The following is a 17,399-nucleotide window of genomic DNA, read 5'->3' as shown; positions in this document are numbered from 1 at the left end:
TGGCTGCCTGCAGCCCCTGGGGCACTGCAGACAGGCAGCACAGGGGTGCACGCGTGGGCGCTGCAGCAGACGATGTCCCCCCATCCCCTCCCTGCTGGGCCGGGCCCCCTTCCTGGGGTGCCAGGGGGATCCCCCATGACGGTCAGCACCTGCCCCTCAACCGCCGGCAGCCCCAGCGGAGACCAGGCTGCCAGACTGATGCTGAAAGGCCACTAAAGGGGCTGAATTTGGGAGAGGCCATTCCCACGCGTCACTTGGATGCTGCTGCCTGCACAGGGAGCTGCCTAACTTCTGCCTGCACCCCGTCCCCCTTGCTCCTGCCAGCACCCGGCGCCGCCCACCCCCGAGCACGGCTGGGCCCAGCTGTGCCACCAGCCTCTCAGCTGCAGGGACCCCACAGAGCCGAGTGTGGCACAGCCCCGGCAGCCCGCCCAGCACCCCCAGACTGGCCGTGACCTCAGCTCCCAGCCCGGCCTCCCCACTGCCTCGGGGCACTGCCTGTCTCCCCACGGAGCACCATTCCCTGTTCCCCACGCGACCGGTGTGAGAATCACAAAGCAGACACAGGCCGGGGCCCTTGGAAACAGCCTCATGTTTCCTACAAGCTCCAGGCGAGCTCTGTCTCCAGTCCACAGCACCTCCCCAGCCCCACCAGGCTCCTGGCAGCCCCCGTGCTGCCCCATGGGTTGGGGGGAGCCCAGCCCCAAACGCCGGGGTGGGCACCCTCCCGGGCAGGCACGCGAAGGCAGCAGGGCAGCCATGTCCATGCCACGGGCAGTGGCAGAGCCCGGCCCGCTGCCCCCGCCAGCCGCGCTCGGCTCGGAGCAGCGCCCGGCCTGTGGCCTCTACGCCCAGGCAGTGTCTGGCAGCCTCCGCGCAGCCCGGCCACAGCAGTTTGCTTCTGAAATCTATCTGAGAACAGAGGACTAATAAATTAGAAGGCAGCAGCCTTTGCAAGTCCAGCACCTCCTGCCCAGTGCCTGCCTGCCTGCCTGCTGCGGGCCCACTGGCCCAGCTGCTCCTGGGCCGTGCTGGTGCCGCTGGGCTCGGCGGCTGCTCCCAGCCAGTCTGCTCCTCTGCCGCCCCGGGACACGCTACCCCAGGCGGATGCGGAAAGTGGCGATCTCCATGGGGTCCAGGTGGATGCTGGTGCTGTTGGAGGCCGTGCCCAGCGGGTACATCAAAGTCAGCGAGGTGGGCTGCAGGGAGCCCATCTCCAGCCCCTGGAACAGGCTGCCCAGGGCCAGCTGGGGAGAGAGGAGGGAGAAGGGCAGGCGGCCCGGGTGAGTGGGATGCGGTGCCTGGCAGCGCAGCACTGTGTCGGCGCAGCCCCGCATGCCGTGCCAGCAGCCCCCCATGGCACCCCCTGACCCAGTCCGGGCTCTGCCCTTCCTCACTGGGGGGTGCAGGGCTCGTAAAAGCCTCCAGACACCCCATTATGAGAAATCAACATCCTCCAGCTTTTCCTGGGCGAGGAGCAGAGGGGCTCTGGTGATGGGGGACCCAGACCCCCTCCAGCCTCCATCCCAGCTCGGCACGAGCACAGGATGCCAGAGGAAGAGCTGGCACCAGACGTGTCAGGGGCCCTGGCCTGGCTGCGGCCCAGCGGCGGGTGGAGGCGGTGGCTCAGTCCTACCTTGCCCTGGCTGGTGGTGCAGTTAAAGCCCAGGTTCTTGGCTTCCAGGCTGCAGTCAAAGCCTTTGCGGTGCAGGATCAGGGCTGCCTCAGCCGAGGGTAGCGAGTCATCCTGCTGGGGAGCCAGGGTCTGAGGTGCAAGGCCGGGGACAGCAAGGGCAAGACCCCCCCCCACCCCGAGAGTCCTGGTACCCCCAGGCCATGCCTGCCCCGCTCCCAGGGCGCAGCTCACCTCTGCCTGCAGCATCCGCAGGTTAAGGATGTGGAAGTCGCAGGGGAGGGTGGTGGAAAGGGGCATGAAGGAGCGCAGGGCTGGCGGGGCTGGCTTCTCCTGGGCCACGGGCATGACCAGGGCCTCGGCGTTCAGGTGCATGGAGGTGATATGGCTCAGCAGGGAGGGGAAGCTGATGGGGCGCCCGTCCTGCACCTGCCAAAGAGCCCAGTGTCAGGGGAGCAGCAAGGCCAGGCAGAGCCGGGACAGGGCCCCCGGGACCTCCCGCTCCTTGCAGCCTCTCCAGCAGCGCTCGGAGAACAGGCACAGGGCACCCGGAGCTGCCCCCGCCCAGGCATGGCCCCTTCCCCAGCGCCCAAAAACAGGGAGGGTGGCTGCCGGCCGGGCAACCTGCACGGAGCCTGGCTAGCCGACGGTTGGACTACAGGGCCTGGCTAGGCTAGTCGCTAGCAGCTAGAGCACAAGACAGGGAGAGATGGTGGGGCCAGGCCGGGCGTTACCTCTGGGCTGCCAGTCCTGGCGCCGGGGAAGCCCAAGGCTTTAAACACAGAGGCCAGTTTGGAAAAGAAGCCGGAGCTCTGAACGGGTGACATGTTGCATGCAGAGAGAGCAGCGAGGGGACGGAACAAGAACACGGCGATTACGAGGGCTGCATGGCGCTGCCCCCCACCTGCGGGACAGGCCCCACTCTCCCCACAGCCCCCTGCTCCAGCCCGTCCCTGCGCAGTGATGGCCGGGGGGACCACGCGGCAGCAGGGGAGGAGACCCCACAGCCGGTCACACCTTCCCAAGGCAGGGCTGCGCTCTCTGGGCTAGCAGCGCCGTGCCCAACGCCCGTCCTGCAGCGTCACAGCCCACGCACCTTGCTGGCAGTGGTGCGGCGTTCCAGGAGGAGGCGGAACCGGTTGCAGGTCCGCTTGTTGTCCTTCAGCCCTTGGCCCAGGCCCCGGTTGTCATCCTGCATCAGGCGCCGGTCCAGGATCACCTCCAGCTGGCCTGCGGAGAGCGGGACCAGCACCCCGGATTTAACATGGGCCAGCCACCCCCCACGGCCCCTCAATGCTCCCACAGGACTGGGGAGCCCCCAGAGACAGCAGGACCGGGGCACTCCCCTCGCCAGCACCCCGCGGCTCCGTGGCAGACCCCCACCCCGGGGCACAGCCCATGGCCCCGGCAGGGCCGGCTCACCGCTGCCGAGGCTGGAGACCCCCAGGGCCTGGGCTGTGTGCAGCGTCAGGCGGCTCTGTGCATCCTGGATGTAGGCCATGGTGGGCATGGGGTAGAAGTTGGCCTGCAGCGGCAGCTTCCGCTGGTACCGGCGGGGCTGGATCTGCCAAGGGACAGAGGTCAGTGGCTGGAAGTGGCTCCTGCGGTGGAGGACAGGCACCATCCCCCCGGGGGCAGCTGCTGTCCCTCCACAGGCTCCCAGATACCTGGAAACCGTTGAGGTCTGTGAAGAAGGTGTCATCGCTCTCGATGTCAGTGCTCAAGCGCAGGGCCAGCTCCTTGTTGATGTGGTCACGGATGTCCACCAGGCAAGACAGGTCCAGGGACAGGCCCTCCACCCCTGCGGGCAGGCAGTGAGGGGCTGGGTCCCTCCTCGGGCAGCATCACCCAGCACCCTGGGGCTGGCGACCTCCCTGGCACAGCCTCGCGTTGTCTCACCTGGCACATTGTAAAGCCGCACCACGGTCTGGACATGCTGGTAGTAGCTGGTGACCTCTGAGAAGAGGGGTCCCTCCGTCACCCGCACTACTGGGGGGTCCTTGGGGGCGTAGGGCTGTGGGGGAAGGAGGGCTGCACTGAGGCTGCTGCCTGCAGGAAGGCACGTGGCCGTGGCTCGGCTGCCAGCCACTCAGAGGTGGTCCCCGTACCTTGGCCTCGCCGTCAGGCAGAAAGAGATAGGCTCCACTTTTGTCCTTGGAGGTCCTGGTGCCGTAGACGAGGAACTCACAGCTCACCCTCTGCTCCCGCTCCTCCCCAGCGCGGCGGATGCTCTGCGAGCCAGCACGGTGGTGAGCACGCGTTGGGCGAGGCAGCATTGTGTCCCCCCCACCCTACTTCACCCCCGCGCCAGCCGACAGCCCCCTGCCCTCACCTGCAGCAGGCCCGAGCGGCCCGAGAAGCAGGCGTGCAGGTGCTGGTTCTCCAGGCAGAAATCATCAGCGGCGGCCGGGAAGACATGCACGGGCACGGCCTCCTGCTTGCGCACGGGCAAGTCCCGGCCATGCAGGTACAGGCGCACGGAGGATTTCAGCATGGCGTGGCCGTCGAGGGACTTGTGCAGCTGCAGCACCCGCAGCCCCAGCGCGGGCAGGCGGGCCAGGACAGACACCTGCAGGCAGCACGCAGAGCTGAGCCAGCCCTTCCGTGGGAGGGCAGCCGCCGGAGCTTGTGCTACGGTGCGGGGACACTTGTCCCCACAGAGGAGAGCCCACGGGGCGTCATGGCCGCGGGAGCAGCGTGCGAGGATGGGAGCCCGACACGCAGGATGGGGAGGATGAGGATGGGGGCGGGCAGCGGCACTGGGGCACCCCGTACCTGGTAGACATCGGGCACGGTGTCGGTGGCGGAGCTCCAGCGCACGCTGAGCTGGGAAGGCAGCGGCTGCCCCTCCTCGGAGAGCACACGCACGTGCGGGGAGTCCACCAGCACCGGCACCACGCTCAGGCGCTCCTGCTCCAGCGGGTTGAACACCACCAGGAACCTGCGCATGGGGTCACACAGGGATGGCCGCCCCAGCCCTGCAGTGCCCGCGGGTCTCGTGGCACCCACCCACTGCTTCACACAGCCCCGGTACCCTCCCTTGCTGCCCCTCTCCAGCCCCACAAGCCCCCAGGCAGCTCCTACCGGGGCGAGGTGTCCATCCTGAGCACCGTCCTCTCCGGGAGGGAGTCCTGGCTGGGACGCGTGTCGTCCTGGGGAGAGGAGCGGTCAGAGCCATGGTGCTCCCACTGCCCGCTCCGGCCTGGCCACGCCAGGGCAAGGGGAGCCACGGGGCAGGGTGCTGCTCACCGCGCCGAGGAAGGGTGCGGTGGGGTCGTTGTGGTAGGTGTCCTTGTCCCCCAGCACGAGGTAATGGGCAGCGTTGATGATGACACGTTTGAGGTTGGTGAGGGAGTGGAGCAGCCTGGGGCACGGGCAGAGTGAGCCACCACGATCGTCCCCCCAACACCCTCCACCTCCCCGCAGGACGCCCACACCCAACCACGCTCCCACCCGAAACAAGGCTGCCCCCTGCACGCACCGGACTCCATAGTCGACTGCCACGGCCTCCTTGGCAGTGCCGGTGATGGCGTCGTGGTGCTGGAAGAGGCCCAGGTTACGGCGGGCGTTGCTCAGCAGGGCGTAGTCGGAGAGTGGGTACCGGCTGTCGGCGCCGGCGCGGCGGGCGTGGGCGAGCGCCAGGCTGTACATGATCTCTGCCCCCCTGCGCAGGGACGTTGTCACCGAGGGCCCCTGGCCTGGCACCCCAACGCTCCGGGCCGAGCGGTGCCAGGACGGAGGGCAGAGGAGCCACCCGCCCAGCCCGCGCAGTCTCCGCGCACAGAGGCCCAGCTGCGGGGAGGGCAGGGCGGGACACTGGGGCTGGGCGAGGGTTTGGCACTGCCCGGGCCACCCCCAGCGTGTTGGCGACGGGGCGCAAACCACTGGACTCCCCAGTGCTGCCCGGCATACCCAGCACACAATCCCTGCCCTGGCGCCCAGCCTGCTTCCCCTCACCGGAGATGGGCCTCCAGCACCCGGTCCAGGCTCTTGTAGAAAGGCCGGGAGGTGTAGTAGCCTGTCCAGTAGTGATCCTCCCGGTCCGCGTAGGAGAAGAAATCCCCGCTCAGCACTGGGAACCCAGGCAGCTTCATCCCTGGCACAATGCCCACCTTCTTGTACAGGGCATCAAAGTAGTCGGAGAGCGTCCCAAACTGTGCCTGCAGCACAGCACGCACAGCCCTGAGCTGGGAGGGCGCTGGGAGGGTGCTGGGAGGGCACTGGGAGGCTCCCACCGCCCCTCCCAGCGCTGCCCGCCCTCCTACTGGGGTGGCCTCCCCACAACCTCCGCCTGTGGGGCCCTGATCCCCAAAGCCCCCCCCACGCTGCCCCGGACCTCCCGGCAGGTACCTGGACATGGAGGTTGGGCCGGGAGTTGAGGAAGTCGAAGATGCGCTGGTAGTTGAGGAACTGGGCATCCCACTCCTGTGGCTTGTCGTAGCGGAAATCGTCTCCCAGGGGCACCAGCAGCACCTTGCTGCGGTACAGCTTGGACTTCTTGCGGTACTGGTCCAGCAGCAGCTGGGCTCTGCCGTGGGGGGCCAGGGCATGAGGCTGGCTGCTGGCCAGGGCTGTGGGGCTCGGAGCCGCTCGTCCCTGCCCTGCATCACTCACCGCTCAGCCACGTTGGCATCGGTGATGGCTCGGGGAGGCACCTTCCACGGGCAGTTGATCCGGCCCCCCGGCAGGCGTTTGAAGTCGAACTGGCAGCAGATCTTGGGGTCTGGCCCGCAGGTGTGGGGCACGTCGTAGCTGTAGAAGGGCATCATGTGGCAGAAGATGTCGGTGCTGGCGTCCGGATCTGCGGGACCAAGGACAGGTGAGCACCAGTGATGGCTCTTCCTCGCATGTCCCCGAGCAGGGGGGCCCATGGGGACAGCAGCAGTGGCAGAGCAGACCTGGCACACCGGCTCACCCACGCGGAGCCCAGTGGCCTCCCCCGGAGTGCCGGGCACGGAGGCGGTTGCGGAGTCACCCCAGGGCTGTCCCACAGGCCAAAACCGCGCTTGGCTCAGCTCGGCAGCGGAAAGCGGTGGGTAGCTGTTCCCTGCTGCCCCCCTCGGCTCAGCTCGGCAGCAGAAAGCAGTGGGTAGCTATTCCCTGCTGCCCCCCGCCCCGGTCAGACCCCCTCGGCAGTCCCCTCCCACAGCCCCTCACCCCACGTCTGTCTCCACATGAACTCCAGGTTCTGGGTGGCGGCAAAGTGCTTCTTGATGGCGTAGTGCACGCGCTGGATGAGCATGCCGGTCAGGTTGGAGCGCTTCAGCAGGTAGGGCATGGTGGAGCTGTGCCCGAAGGGGTCGACGGCCCAGCCTGACCGCGGCGTCACGCCTGCGGGCACCGAGAGCCGTCAGCCCCTCGCCTCCCGCCAGCGACAGGGCTGCCTGCCGGCGCACCGAGCGGGCCCCCGGCCAGCGCTCCCGCCCGGCTCTCACCGATGTTCTTCTCCAGCCACTGGTGCCCCTCGATCAGCTGGTCGATCATGGCGAAGTAGTGGGAATTGGCCTCGTCAGGCATCACCCAGCCACCCGTCACCATCTCCAGCTGCCCGTTGCCAACCAGCCTGCGAGACGGACGCGCGAGATGGGGCCAGCTCGGGGCAGAGCCCCGCTGTGAGCCCCGTGTCCATGGCTGAGCCTCCCCCCGGCCTTGTAGCCACCTGGGTCCCACCCGCAGCCTCCCCAAGCCCTGGCTGCCATGTCCGCACACTGTCCCCATGCAGACAGACCTCTCCTCAGCACCACACTGGCCAAGACCCCAACCAGAGCCCATCCCCACCCTCCAGTTCCCTCTGTCCTCCCCCGCCAGGCCTCCCGGGGCAGGGGGGCTAAAGAGGGGGCCCCGTCCCACCACACAATACTGCTCTCCAGGTCCCCCATCCCGCTGAGGGTGCCCTGGGCCCTGCAAGGCGCTGGCACCGCTCCAGCTCCGCGGCAGTGCTCGCAGGCTTGGGGTTACAGTGACAAGAGGGAGTTTCCCAGCCCCACAGGGCGAGATCTGCACCCCCCCAGCCCCTCAGGCCCCTGCTACTGGCAGCACCCTGGTTCCCACTCCATGCTGCCATGGTTTTGAGTCTCACGGCACTGAGGGGTTGCTGGCGCTGCCAGGGCACCCCATGGTGAGCAGCGCGGAGCTCATGGCCACTGCCTTCATCTCCCCAAGGCCCTTCCCCGTGCTCGCAGCTGGCGTCTCCCACAGCACCCTGCCTGCACCGGGCAGCGGGGCCCAGCGGACAGCCCTACCTCCGCACCGCAGCCCGCTTCTGGGCACTGATGTTGTCCCACCACTTGGAAAAGAAGGAGATCTCGGACCAGATGAAGCGCCGGCGCGGGTCCTCCTGCATCTTCAGCACCATGCTGTTGAGGATGTGCTGCGTCTGGTCATAGTAGTACTTGTCGAAGGTCTTGATCCAGCCTGCCAGCAGGGCGGGGGGGTCACTGCGCAGGCCCAGCCCCTTCCCAGCAGCAGCGCAGGGCAGCGGGGGCTTGGCCAGCCCTCCCCCTCCCCTGCCCACCTTCGGCGGCTGCTCACCCGGGTCGTTGTGGGAGTGCGGCACCACAAACACCTGCAGGGGCTCAGCGTCCCACTCGCTGGGCTCGTAGGTGATATCAAAGCCCTGCTTCCACACGCCGCCATCCTGGTTGTCAAAGGGCAGCAGGGAGTACACGGCCAGCATCTGCGGGGGGGAGACAGAGCTCAGGGCGGACACTGGGCTGAGGGACCCCCAAGAGCGCAGGGACCCCACGGATGCCCCAGTACCCCCTGGCACTGGCAGGGCCGGGCCCGGGGCTGCCGGGCCGAGGCGTCCGCCCCTCACCTGCAGGTCTGGGCTCTGGCCCTTGCCCCCCAGGGCGAACTGGCAGTCCTGTGGGGAGACGGAGAGGAAGCTTGGGCGACTCTCCGGCGGCAGCACCCAGGAGCCATTGGGCTTGTGGTGGGGCAGCGCTGGCGGCCCCTCTGCATGGGCCGTCAGCTCCAGCACCGAGTCCTTGATGTGGCTGATGATCTCGTGGTTCTCCTCCAGCAGCTGCTCCAGCTGCTCGATGCGGTTCTGCAGCACCGAGATCTGACTCTGGGGACAGAGACGCCACGGTCAGAGCCCCCGCTGCCCTTTGCCGGGGGGGTCCTGGCCCCCACAGGGAACGAGCCCTGGCCCAGGCAGCCGAACGGCCTCAGGCTGTGCCAGCTGGCCCTGCAGGACTGGCCCTGGCCCGCTGGCCCATCCCCACGGCCTCGCCGCTCACCCTGGGGAAGTTACCCCCACTCTGGTGGCGTGTGGGGTCGTGCTGCACCCGGTCCAGCATCAAGTAGAGGGAGAAGACGGCAACGCAGAAGATGGCAGCTCCACACACTGTCACCTGCTTCTTCAGCTTCATCCCGGAGGGCCGCAGGGACAGACCTGAACCAGGACGGAGCGACAGCAGTGGCCCAGCCAGCCTGGCCACGGGGCTGGGGCTGAGGACGGGGTGGGATGGGATGGATGGGACAGGAGGGGATGGGATGGGACAGGAGGGATGGGATGGGGAGGGATGGGAGGGATGGGATCAGATGGGAAGGGATGGGATGGGATGGGATGGGATGGGATGGGACGGGAGGGATGGGACGGGATGGGAGGGATGGGATCAGATGGGAAGGGATGGGACGGGATGGGACGGGACGGGACGGTGCCTCCTCGCCCTGGGCTGAGCCCCGCCGGGGTCCCGGGGTCGGGCAGCGCAGCGCGGTGTCCCCGTGCCCTGCCCACCTCTTGCCAAAACGTGGCCACCGCCACCCCCCTCCTCCTCCTTCTCGTCCGCCGCCCCCCCGCGTCCTACTTGGCTTAATCCACCGCCCGGTATTTATAGCCCGAGCTGGAGCTGAACGGGCCCGGGGCGCCTTGGGGCCCAGCTCGGCGCGGGGCTGCGGACGGGGGGCCGGGCCGGGGGCAGCGGCAGCGGGACCGGGACCGGGACCGGGACCGGGACCGGGACAGGACCGGGGCCGGGTCGGGAGCAGGAGCAGGCGCAGGCCGCGGCGGCCCCGCCGAGCCGGGCAGCCCGGGGCCTCCGCGGCGCGGCCCGGCGCGGGGAGGGGAGCGGGGCCGGGAAGGCCGGGCCGGGGAGGGCCGAAGCCGGGAGGGCCGGGCCGGGGCCGGCTCCGGGGGCGCGGCCGCTCCGCTCTTACCCTGGGCGGCTCCGCGGCCCGTCCCGGCGCCTCACATCGCCCGCCCCGGGCCCGCCGGCTGCCGCGGCCGGGATGGGCCAGGCCCCGCCCGCCGCCCCGCCCGCCCGGGCCTGGGCCCGGCCCCGGCCCCGCCGTCCGCCCGCCCTGCCGGGAGGCGGCTCCGCCGGGCGGCCGCGGGGCCGGGGCCGGCCCGGCCGGGACCCCCATGGCCCCCGGGATAGACCCGGCCACCCCCCCGCGGCCCCGGGGGCGCACCCGGACATACCCCCCGTACCCCGGGGCCGGGTCGAGTTCCCGGTGCCCCTGTCCCCGTGACCCCATTCCCGGTGTTCCCAGTCCCGGTGCGCCCTGTCCCGGGTGTGGCGCAGGCTCCCAGGGGGTCTGATCCCCCCACAGACACGGTGCTGCAGAGCTCGTTTGTTTATTACACAGGATCGATCCCGCAGGAGCGGCGGGTGCCCCCGGGGCGCGCGGGACCCCCTGCCCCGGGCTGGGTGGGGGCACGGCCGCGCCCGGCTGCCCCGCAGCACCCGCCGCCCAGGCAGGCGCTGCCCGAGGGACGGACGGGGGCTGGCAGGGCGCTGCCCTCGGCCCCGAGCTGCCCCTCACCGGTGTTTCTTGCGGATGCCGATGAGGTCCTGGTGGACGATGCTGAAGCTGGGCCGCTTGCGGGGGTCGTACTCCCAGCACCGCCGCATCAGCCGGTACACCTCCTCCGGGCACTGCTCGGGGGGGTCCAGCCGCACGCCTGGGGGGTGGCAGGGATTTGGGGGGACGTGGCAGCCCGGGCCATCGGCCCCTTGCCCCCCCACAGCCCTGTCCTGCCCATCCCATGGGCATGGCTCCATGGCGGAGCCGCTGCGGCCCTCGGGAGTGGGGCCCCGGCCGCAGCCCTCACCCTGCTCCACCGCCTCTCGCGTCTGCTGGTTGCTGAGGTTGGTGTAGGGGACGGCGCCCAGGCTGAAGGCTTCCCACAGCAGGATCCCGAAGCTCCAGACGTCGCTCTCGGAGCTGTATCGGCCTGGGGACGTGGGGTGGGATGGATGCCGGTGGCTGGGGACACCCACGGCACCACTGCCCCAGCTGTGCCCGCGCTGAGGAGGGCTGGGGTGCCCCGGGTCTCCCCAGGACCAGGCGTGTGGGAGCAGGATGTGTGCCCCGGACTCCTGGCTCCCGACTGTGCCGCAGGGCCACCGTGCCGTGCCCCCATCCCATACCGTAATTGAGTGCTTCGGGGGCGGTCCACTTGACAGGGATCTGCTTCATCCCCCCTGTGGAGGCGTAGATGCCATCCTCCTCCTCCCGTGACATCCCGAAGTCGCTGATCTTCAGGGCGTTCTTCTCTGTCACCAGGCAGTTGCGGGCAGCCAAGTCCCTGGGACGGCCCCGAGTGTCAGCCGCACACCCAGTCGTCCCCAGGGGGCTCTGCCTGGCTGGGACCGGGGGGCAGCGAGGGCTCCGGGGCTCACCCTGCCCTGCCCAGCACCCGCCCGCCCCACCGGAGCCCACCTGTGGATGCAGTGCTTGCTCTCCAGGTACTCCATGCCAGCGGCAGCGTTCTCCGTCATCTTGATCAGCTCCTTCACCCGCAGATGGGGGCCCTCACTGCGCAGGAAGCTCAGGAAGTCCCCCCCTGCGCCCAGGATTGGGGAGCTGGCGGGGGGCTGCCCTGACACACCGCAGCGAGCTGGCACATGCCGGGGCCGCGGGACGGGGCCGCTCACCCTGCACCAGCTCCATAACGATGTAAATGGGCTGCTTCTGGGTGCAGACACCGATGAGCCGGACGATGTTCGGGTGGTTGTACTGCTTCAGGATCCTGGGGGGACAAGGAAAGGCACCGTGAGCGCGCAGGGGCCTGGCTGCCCCGGGCAAAGGCCCCCTCCATGCCCAGCCGGCCCGGGGACATGGGCCTTGGCACAAGGATGCTGCAGTCCCAGCAGGGTTTGAACAGCCCCAAGTCCCGAGGATGGACAGACAGGCCGGGGCAAGCATGATGGCCGCACAGACCTGGCTTCCTGCAGGAACTTGGCCTTGAGTTCGGGCGGGAGGGTTTCCCGGCAGGATTTCACAGCCACAGGGGTGTTGTCAGCACGCAGACGGCCGCTGAACACCTCCCCGAAGTTACCCTGCCGAGAGACATGGGTGCACCGGCCCAGCTTGCCGCAGCATGGCCCGAGTCAACCCCTGCCCTCCCCCAGATCCCCTGGGACAGCTCTGCCCTCCTGCAGACCCCGTGGGACGACCCTGCCCTCCCGCAGACCCCCTGGGACGGCCCTGCCCTCCTGCAGACCCCGCGCAGGCAGGGACCAGAGCATCCCGACTCACCCGGCCGATACGCTCCCCCAGCAGCACGTCCTCATGGTTGAGCACCCATTTGTCCTGCAGCGAGCCGACACTGAAGGCGATGAGCCATCCCCCTGCCCGCCCCAGGCCCACCTCCCCCCCTGCTTCTGCAGCTCCCTCTCAGGCAGCTCTGGAAAAGGGTCCCCAGCCCTCAGCCCCCCCCAGGGCTGGGTCACCGTGTCTGGCTGGAGACATGTGCTTGGGGCTCCCAGCTCAGCTGCGGGCAGGAGAAGGGGCCAGGCAGGGCTGCCCCGTGCGCTGGGGACTTGTCCCCCTCCCCACTGCCCATCATCACCTTGGGCACGGCCCTGGCCAGGATGATCCCGCTCTTCCGGGTGATGGGCTGCTGGCTCTGCAGGAGGTGCTCGATGAGCAGCGGGATGGTGGGGAAGCTATCGCCCTCCAGCCAGTACATGTTCTGTGGGGAGGGGAGGCGCAGGGGCGTTCCTGCATGCACCCACGGCTGTGCTCACCAGGGCTGTGCACGCGTGGGTGCGTATGCGGGACACGCACACCGGGCAGGGCGAGCACATGTGAGTGGGAGTTCACAGGCGTGACGCAGGGCTCACACCCCGCGCTCCACACTCGGCCCGTGCAAGGACGGGTGTGAGCAACTCGTACTGTACACACACGTCCCGTGCACTCGCCCCAGGACCCCCACCTGCCCACACAGGGCCACCCCGGCCATCTCTTCCCACCTGTGGCCACTCACATCGGCAGCTTGGATGATGAAGTGCCGGGGCTGCCCGTCCCACAGCACGCTGAGCACGTACTCCTGCTTTCCCTGGCTCTCCCGCACCAGGAAGTCCCCGCTGCAGGTCAGCAGCTCCTGCACCTCCACCCGTGGGATGGCCCCGTGGTACCAGACCTGCTGGCACAGCGGCTTCTGCACCTCCGGGATGAGGGGCACGGGGGGCGGCAGCTGGATGGAGACGACGGGGGTGAGCCCAGCCATGCTCCCAGCCCATGTTGGAGGTGAGGGCAGGTGCCAGGGCAGCAGGCAGCGGGGAGCAGGGGCTGGAGCATGGAGGGGAGGGGGCTGTGGGGCCGCAGAGGAGAGGGCAAGGGGTGCTGGGTGGGAGGGCAGGGTGGCCGGAGAGACCCACCGAGTACTTGGGGCTGAAGATGCCCGAGATGTGGTTCTTGAGGGTCTCCAGCGCCGTGGCTCCGCTCCGCTCCTGGTCCTGGGGGGAGGCGTGAGCTGTGCGCTGGCTCTGGGGGGGTGACCCAAGCCCGGTGTGACCCATCCCCACGGCTCCCAGGGCAGGACTCACCACGGAGGAGACCGACTGCCGGTCCTCCTGCAGAGGCAGGGCGGGCAGGGGCTCCCCGGTGCCCAGCTGCTCCAGCTTCCTGGCCAGCAAGTCCCGCTGCGCCTGCAGCTTGGCCTCGGTGCAGAGGCAGCCCTCGAGCTGCTGCTGCACCTCCTGCAGCCCCTGCCGCTTGCCCAGCAAGTGCACCCTGGGGACGGGACAGAGCGGTCAGCCCCTGGCCGCCCCCGGCCCCTCGCCACCCGCCCACCACACCTCACCGCTCCCCGGGGCTCCGGCCCTGCTCCTCGCCCCTGATCTCTGCCTGCAGCTCCCGCACGTGCTGCTCCTTCCTGCTCACAGCCTCGGTGGTGGCCGCCAGCTCCTCCTCGACCGACGTCAGGCTGCAAGAGAAGAAACACCAGGTGCCGGCCGGTGCTGAGCCGTGCTGCCGGCGGCGACGGCTCCTGCCCGCAGCCTGACCCCACTCACGAGTGCTGGACGCTCTCGATGGTCAGTTCGTTCAGTTGCAGCTCCCCCGGCACCAGACCCTCCGTCTCCTCCAGCAAACTCTCATCAAAGGACACGGCCGGTGGCACCTCGGAGCCGTACCTGCGGGCACCCAGTGTGGCTCTGCTTCCCACCTACGCCGTGCCAGCCGCTGGCAGGGCCGAGCCCAGTGGAGCGGCCGCAGCCACACGCAGCTGTTACCTGTGGCTCTGGCCGAAGCTGCTGTACTCGGTGGCTGGGTCAATGGCCTGGATAGCGCTGGCGATTTCCCGGTGCACGGCCAGCACGTCCTCCTGCACGAGGCTGCTGATGCTGTAGTACTCCCCGAGGATCTCCTTCCTGTGGGGACGCAGGCGCTGGGGGCTGCTGGGCTCCTGTGCCCCCCAACCCAGGGTCCCTGCGGCCGGGCACCACCACCCCTGCCCCGGCCCTGCCACCCGGACTGGCCGGTCGCCGTGTCCCGCTGCCTCGCGCCCTCAGTCCCTGCATCTCGTGGGGCATTACCATGGGGGCTGCGGCGCAAGGGGCAGGTGACGGGGCAGGGAAGATGCACATGGCTGGTGAGGATCTGGCGGGAGAAGGGAGCACCGCCAGTTCTCGGGGGCTGCGGGGTGCCCGGGGACAGGCAGTGGGGCCGGCAGCGGGGCGCGGGGCAGGCAGGGCTCTTACAGGACAAGGACCATCTCCTGCTGCAGGCTGAGGAGGGACTGGTGGAGGCTGGGCAGCAGGCGCTGGTAGTGGTGGTGGTGGTGGAGTGTGGCCGCCTGCACGGCCAGCACGTACTGGTTGTGCAGGGCGTAGAGCTTCCAGAGGCTGCGCACGTACTTCTCCTTCGCCTTGTCCCGCTCCTTGTCTGGGGGGGGAGAGGTCATGGAAAATACCCGCAGCCACCACTCTGCCAGTCCCAGCGCTGCAGCACATCCTCCCAAGCAGCTGGGGAGGGGCTGGGGCAGGGGCTGGGGTGGGGGGGGGGCCCAGGGCAGGCAGAGGGGCCGGGGCCGTCACACCCCTCCCTGTGCACAGGGACCCACAGCACGGTGTCCCAAGGCTGTAACCCCATGAGATTTGCCTGGCTGCCCGTGGGCCAGGCTGGGCTCTCCCTGCCCCCGGCGTGGGGCGCAGGGTGCTCCGGCCATCCCTGACCCCAGAGGGGACACAGCGGGCCGGGGCCAAGGGGGGAGCTGGGCTGGCAGGTACCTTTGATGGCCTCCTGGTACTTGCGCTTGGCCTGGGCGCTGTCACGGGCCAGGCTGCGGTACTGAGCCTTCAGCTTCTCCATCTCCTGCTGCGTGGTCTGGGGAGGGAGACGGTGTCAGGGGAGTGGAGCCCGACTGGGCCCCCTGCTCCCCACCCCCCCGGAACCCATATACCCGCGTGTACTCCTGGCTGAGCTGCTGCCACCGCTCGCTGAAGGCCTTGCGGAGCTGCTGCTTGTCACGGATCAGCAGACTCAGCTTGGCCAGCGGCCCCGCCGCCAGCTCCTCCGCGTGCCGCTGCAGGATCTGGCTCAGCGTCTCTGTCTGGCTCGCCAGCACCCACCAGGACTGCGGGGACGGGGCGTCAGGGACGGGGCGGGGACGGCCGCCCTCTGTCACCACGCTGCACCGGGCTCTGCGGGCTGCGCTCCCACCCCAGGGTGTCCCTACCTCCGCCATCTGACCGCCGTGGTCGCTGGTGTGGGGCTGCCCGGGGCCCTCCTGCTTCTCCAGCTGGGAGAACATGTGGTGCAGCATCCCCGCGTACTGCCGGTCGCTCTTGACACGCTGTGACATCCACTTCTTCATCAGCTCCAGGAGACGCAGTTCATTGTCCTGCAGCCGCAGCAGCGCGCTGTGCCCCTGTGGGCACCACAGCTCCGGCCCGAAGCCCATGGCACTGCCGTCCCTGGTGGGAGGAGGCTGCGGAGCGACGGGAGAGCCTGAGCACGGCGGCTGCCTCACGCCCCGCGCTGCCCTCACCGGTGACCGGTGACTGGGGCCCTTTGCGTCGCACTCCTTCCCACCCCATTGCCTCGCCACGAGCCAGCGGCAGGGGCCAGAGTCCTCTCTGCCCCCCACAATCTGCCTTGCAAAGTGCATTCAAAGCAGACGGGAGGGCTGAGAGCAGGGAGGAGGAAGTTTGAGGTCAGAAAATGCAGCACCACCTCTACCGTGCATGCAGGGCTGCTCCCCGAGGGCAGTGCCGCCGTGACCCCCACCCTGGCCGGGGCAACAGCCCCACACGGTCTGGCAGCCTCGGCCCCATCCTGCCCGTTGGCACCATCACCCTGGTGCCCATGGTGGGGCAGCTCCACTGCAGGGCACTGGTGGGAAGCCGGCAGGAGGGGGACGGGGTGCTGAGCCCTGGAGGAAGGTGCTGAGCCTGGATGTGTCCCAGCGTCCAGGACTCCATCATGGCCTTTGGGAGCCAAACTGGTCCCAGCTGCAGTCTTGGGGTGCCCTGTCCTGCGGCAAGGATGCAGCAGGAGGGTGCGGGGGCACGTCCCTGTGCAGGGCAGGACGTCCCTGGCACAGCCCTCGACCCTGCAGAGGCCCAGAGCCGAGACACCCCCAGCCCCACAAAGTGGTCCCCAGTCCCTGCCAGCACCCCGCTGGGGCTTGGCCCCTCCAACCTTTGTGTGCCGCGAGGTCCCCGCCGTGGGGCTGGTGCTGGCGCTGGTGTCCTCCCGGGGCTGGGGCCGGCGCAGTCTGGACCCGGCGCAGCTCTGGCTCCTGGGGAGGAACAGGAAACCCGGTGCTGACCATACAGCCATTGCGAGATTTCCTGCGCTTCCTCCCCTCCCTGCCAGTCCCCGCACCCGGGGCTGACACTGGCACACAGCTCCGCCGTAGCTGGGCAGCCACCAGCCCCTGCTTCCCCGCGAGGCTGCGGGAGCTGGGAGGTACCCGTGGGTGTCCCCAGGGCTCTGTGCAGCCCCACCGAACGGGGACCATCCCGTCACCACCCCTGAGCCTGGCCCTTGTGACTGTGAAAGGCCACAGGACAGAGCAGCCGCTGCACAGGCACCCATGGAGCCACGGCCCAGCCTCGGGGCCAGCCCGTGCCCACACAGCTGGGCCCCTGCTCCCTGCACCCCTCAAAGTGCTTCGCCGGTGCCATGGTGTGACCACTCAGCCCTGGCAGCTGCATCACAGGGGCAGCCGCTGCTGCCTCTACCCAGCGCTGCCACACATGTCCCCGTCACCAGTGCAGTTCGGCTCGACTCTGCTTGGCTCTGGGGTGGTTTGTGCTGCGCCCCCCGTCCTGCACAGATGACCAGAGGGGCATCACGGTCATCTGCACCACACAGCCGAGCTGATTCCGCTTTTAGAGGAAGTTGGGGGGAAAAACGTGTCAGATGGAGTTTTGTGACTCACCTTCCATGGCTGAGCAATGCCAGGGGGGTCACACCAAGGAGCAGCACAGTGGTGTGGCGCAGCACGGCCAGGAGCTGCCACCATGCCCTGGGCACAGACCCCAGGCAGCACCCCAACTGTGCTGAGTGACACAAATCCCCA

General features: G+C 69.3%; 2 protein-coding genes across 10 annotated transcripts; both read right to left on the bottom strand.

Moving 5' to 3' along the window:
• Positions 1 to 880: 880 nt before the first annotated feature.
• On the bottom strand, positions 881 to 9,884 carry MAN2A2 (mannosidase alpha class 2A member 2). 6 transcript variants are annotated; one of them, XM_074880381.1, is made up of 25 exons: positions 9,797 to 9,884; positions 8,878 to 9,032; positions 8,616 to 8,705; positions 8,451 to 8,498; positions 8,165 to 8,309; positions 7,876 to 8,047; positions 7,069 to 7,196; positions 6,791 to 6,964; positions 6,248 to 6,434; positions 5,984 to 6,161; positions 5,591 to 5,793; positions 5,115 to 5,297; positions 4,883 to 4,997; positions 4,718 to 4,785; positions 4,409 to 4,574; positions 3,966 to 4,202; positions 3,742 to 3,864; positions 3,533 to 3,647; positions 3,301 to 3,434; positions 3,056 to 3,197; positions 2,730 to 2,863; positions 2,368 to 2,445; positions 1,868 to 2,062; positions 1,637 to 1,750; positions 881 to 1,247 (listed from the first exon to the last, which is right to left on the bottom strand). In XM_074880381.1, exons 2-25 carry the CDS (start codon positions 9,007 to 9,009, stop codon positions 1,095 to 1,097), a joined length of 3,414 nt encoding a protein of 1,137 aa, XP_074736482.1. In that variant the 5' UTR covers positions 9,010 to 9,032; positions 9,797 to 9,884; the 3' UTR covers positions 881 to 1,094. The 6 variants fall into 6 exon arrangements, with proteins under 6 accessions (XP_074736482.1, XP_074736477.1, XP_074736479.1 ...); XM_074880376.1 differs by having other exon boundaries at positions 8,451 to 8,705; XM_074880378.1 differs by having other exon boundaries at positions 1,637 to 1,747; positions 8,451 to 8,705.
• A 316-nt stretch (positions 9,885 to 10,200) lies between these two features.
• FES (FES proto-oncogene, tyrosine kinase) lies at positions 10,201 to 16,856 on the bottom strand. 4 transcript variants are annotated; one of them, XM_074880668.1, is made up of 19 exons: positions 16,524 to 16,856; positions 15,549 to 15,713; positions 15,273 to 15,446; positions 15,100 to 15,196; positions 14,572 to 14,755; positions 14,104 to 14,241; positions 13,885 to 14,004; positions 13,674 to 13,796; positions 13,417 to 13,603; positions 13,249 to 13,326; positions 12,855 to 13,064; positions 12,438 to 12,560; positions 12,125 to 12,178; positions 11,807 to 11,925; positions 11,521 to 11,615; positions 11,306 to 11,429; positions 11,014 to 11,171; positions 10,695 to 10,817; positions 10,201 to 10,544 (listed from the first exon to the last, which is right to left on the bottom strand). In XM_074880668.1, exons 1-19 carry the CDS (start codon positions 16,833 to 16,835, stop codon positions 10,402 to 10,404), a joined length of 2,727 nt encoding a protein of 908 aa, XP_074736769.1. In that variant the 5' UTR covers positions 16,836 to 16,856; the 3' UTR covers positions 10,201 to 10,401. The 4 variants fall into 4 exon arrangements, with proteins under 4 accessions (XP_074736769.1, XP_074736768.1, XP_074736766.1 ...); XM_074880667.1 differs by having other exon boundaries at positions 15,549 to 15,800; positions 16,514 to 16,621; XM_074880665.1 differs by lacking the exon at positions 16,524 to 16,856 and having other exon boundaries at positions 10,695 to 10,849; positions 15,549 to 15,773.
• Positions 16,857 to 17,399: the final 543 nt, after the last annotated feature.

This window comes from Strix uralensis, chromosome 11, assembly GCF_047716275.1.
Source record: "Strix uralensis isolate ZFMK-TIS-50842 chromosome 11, bStrUra1, whole genome shotgun sequence".
In the NCBI taxonomy this organism is placed as follows: Eukaryota; Metazoa; Chordata; class Aves; order Strigiformes; family Strigidae; genus Strix; species Strix uralensis.
This window is presented reverse-complemented; position numbering and strand designations above follow the sequence as displayed.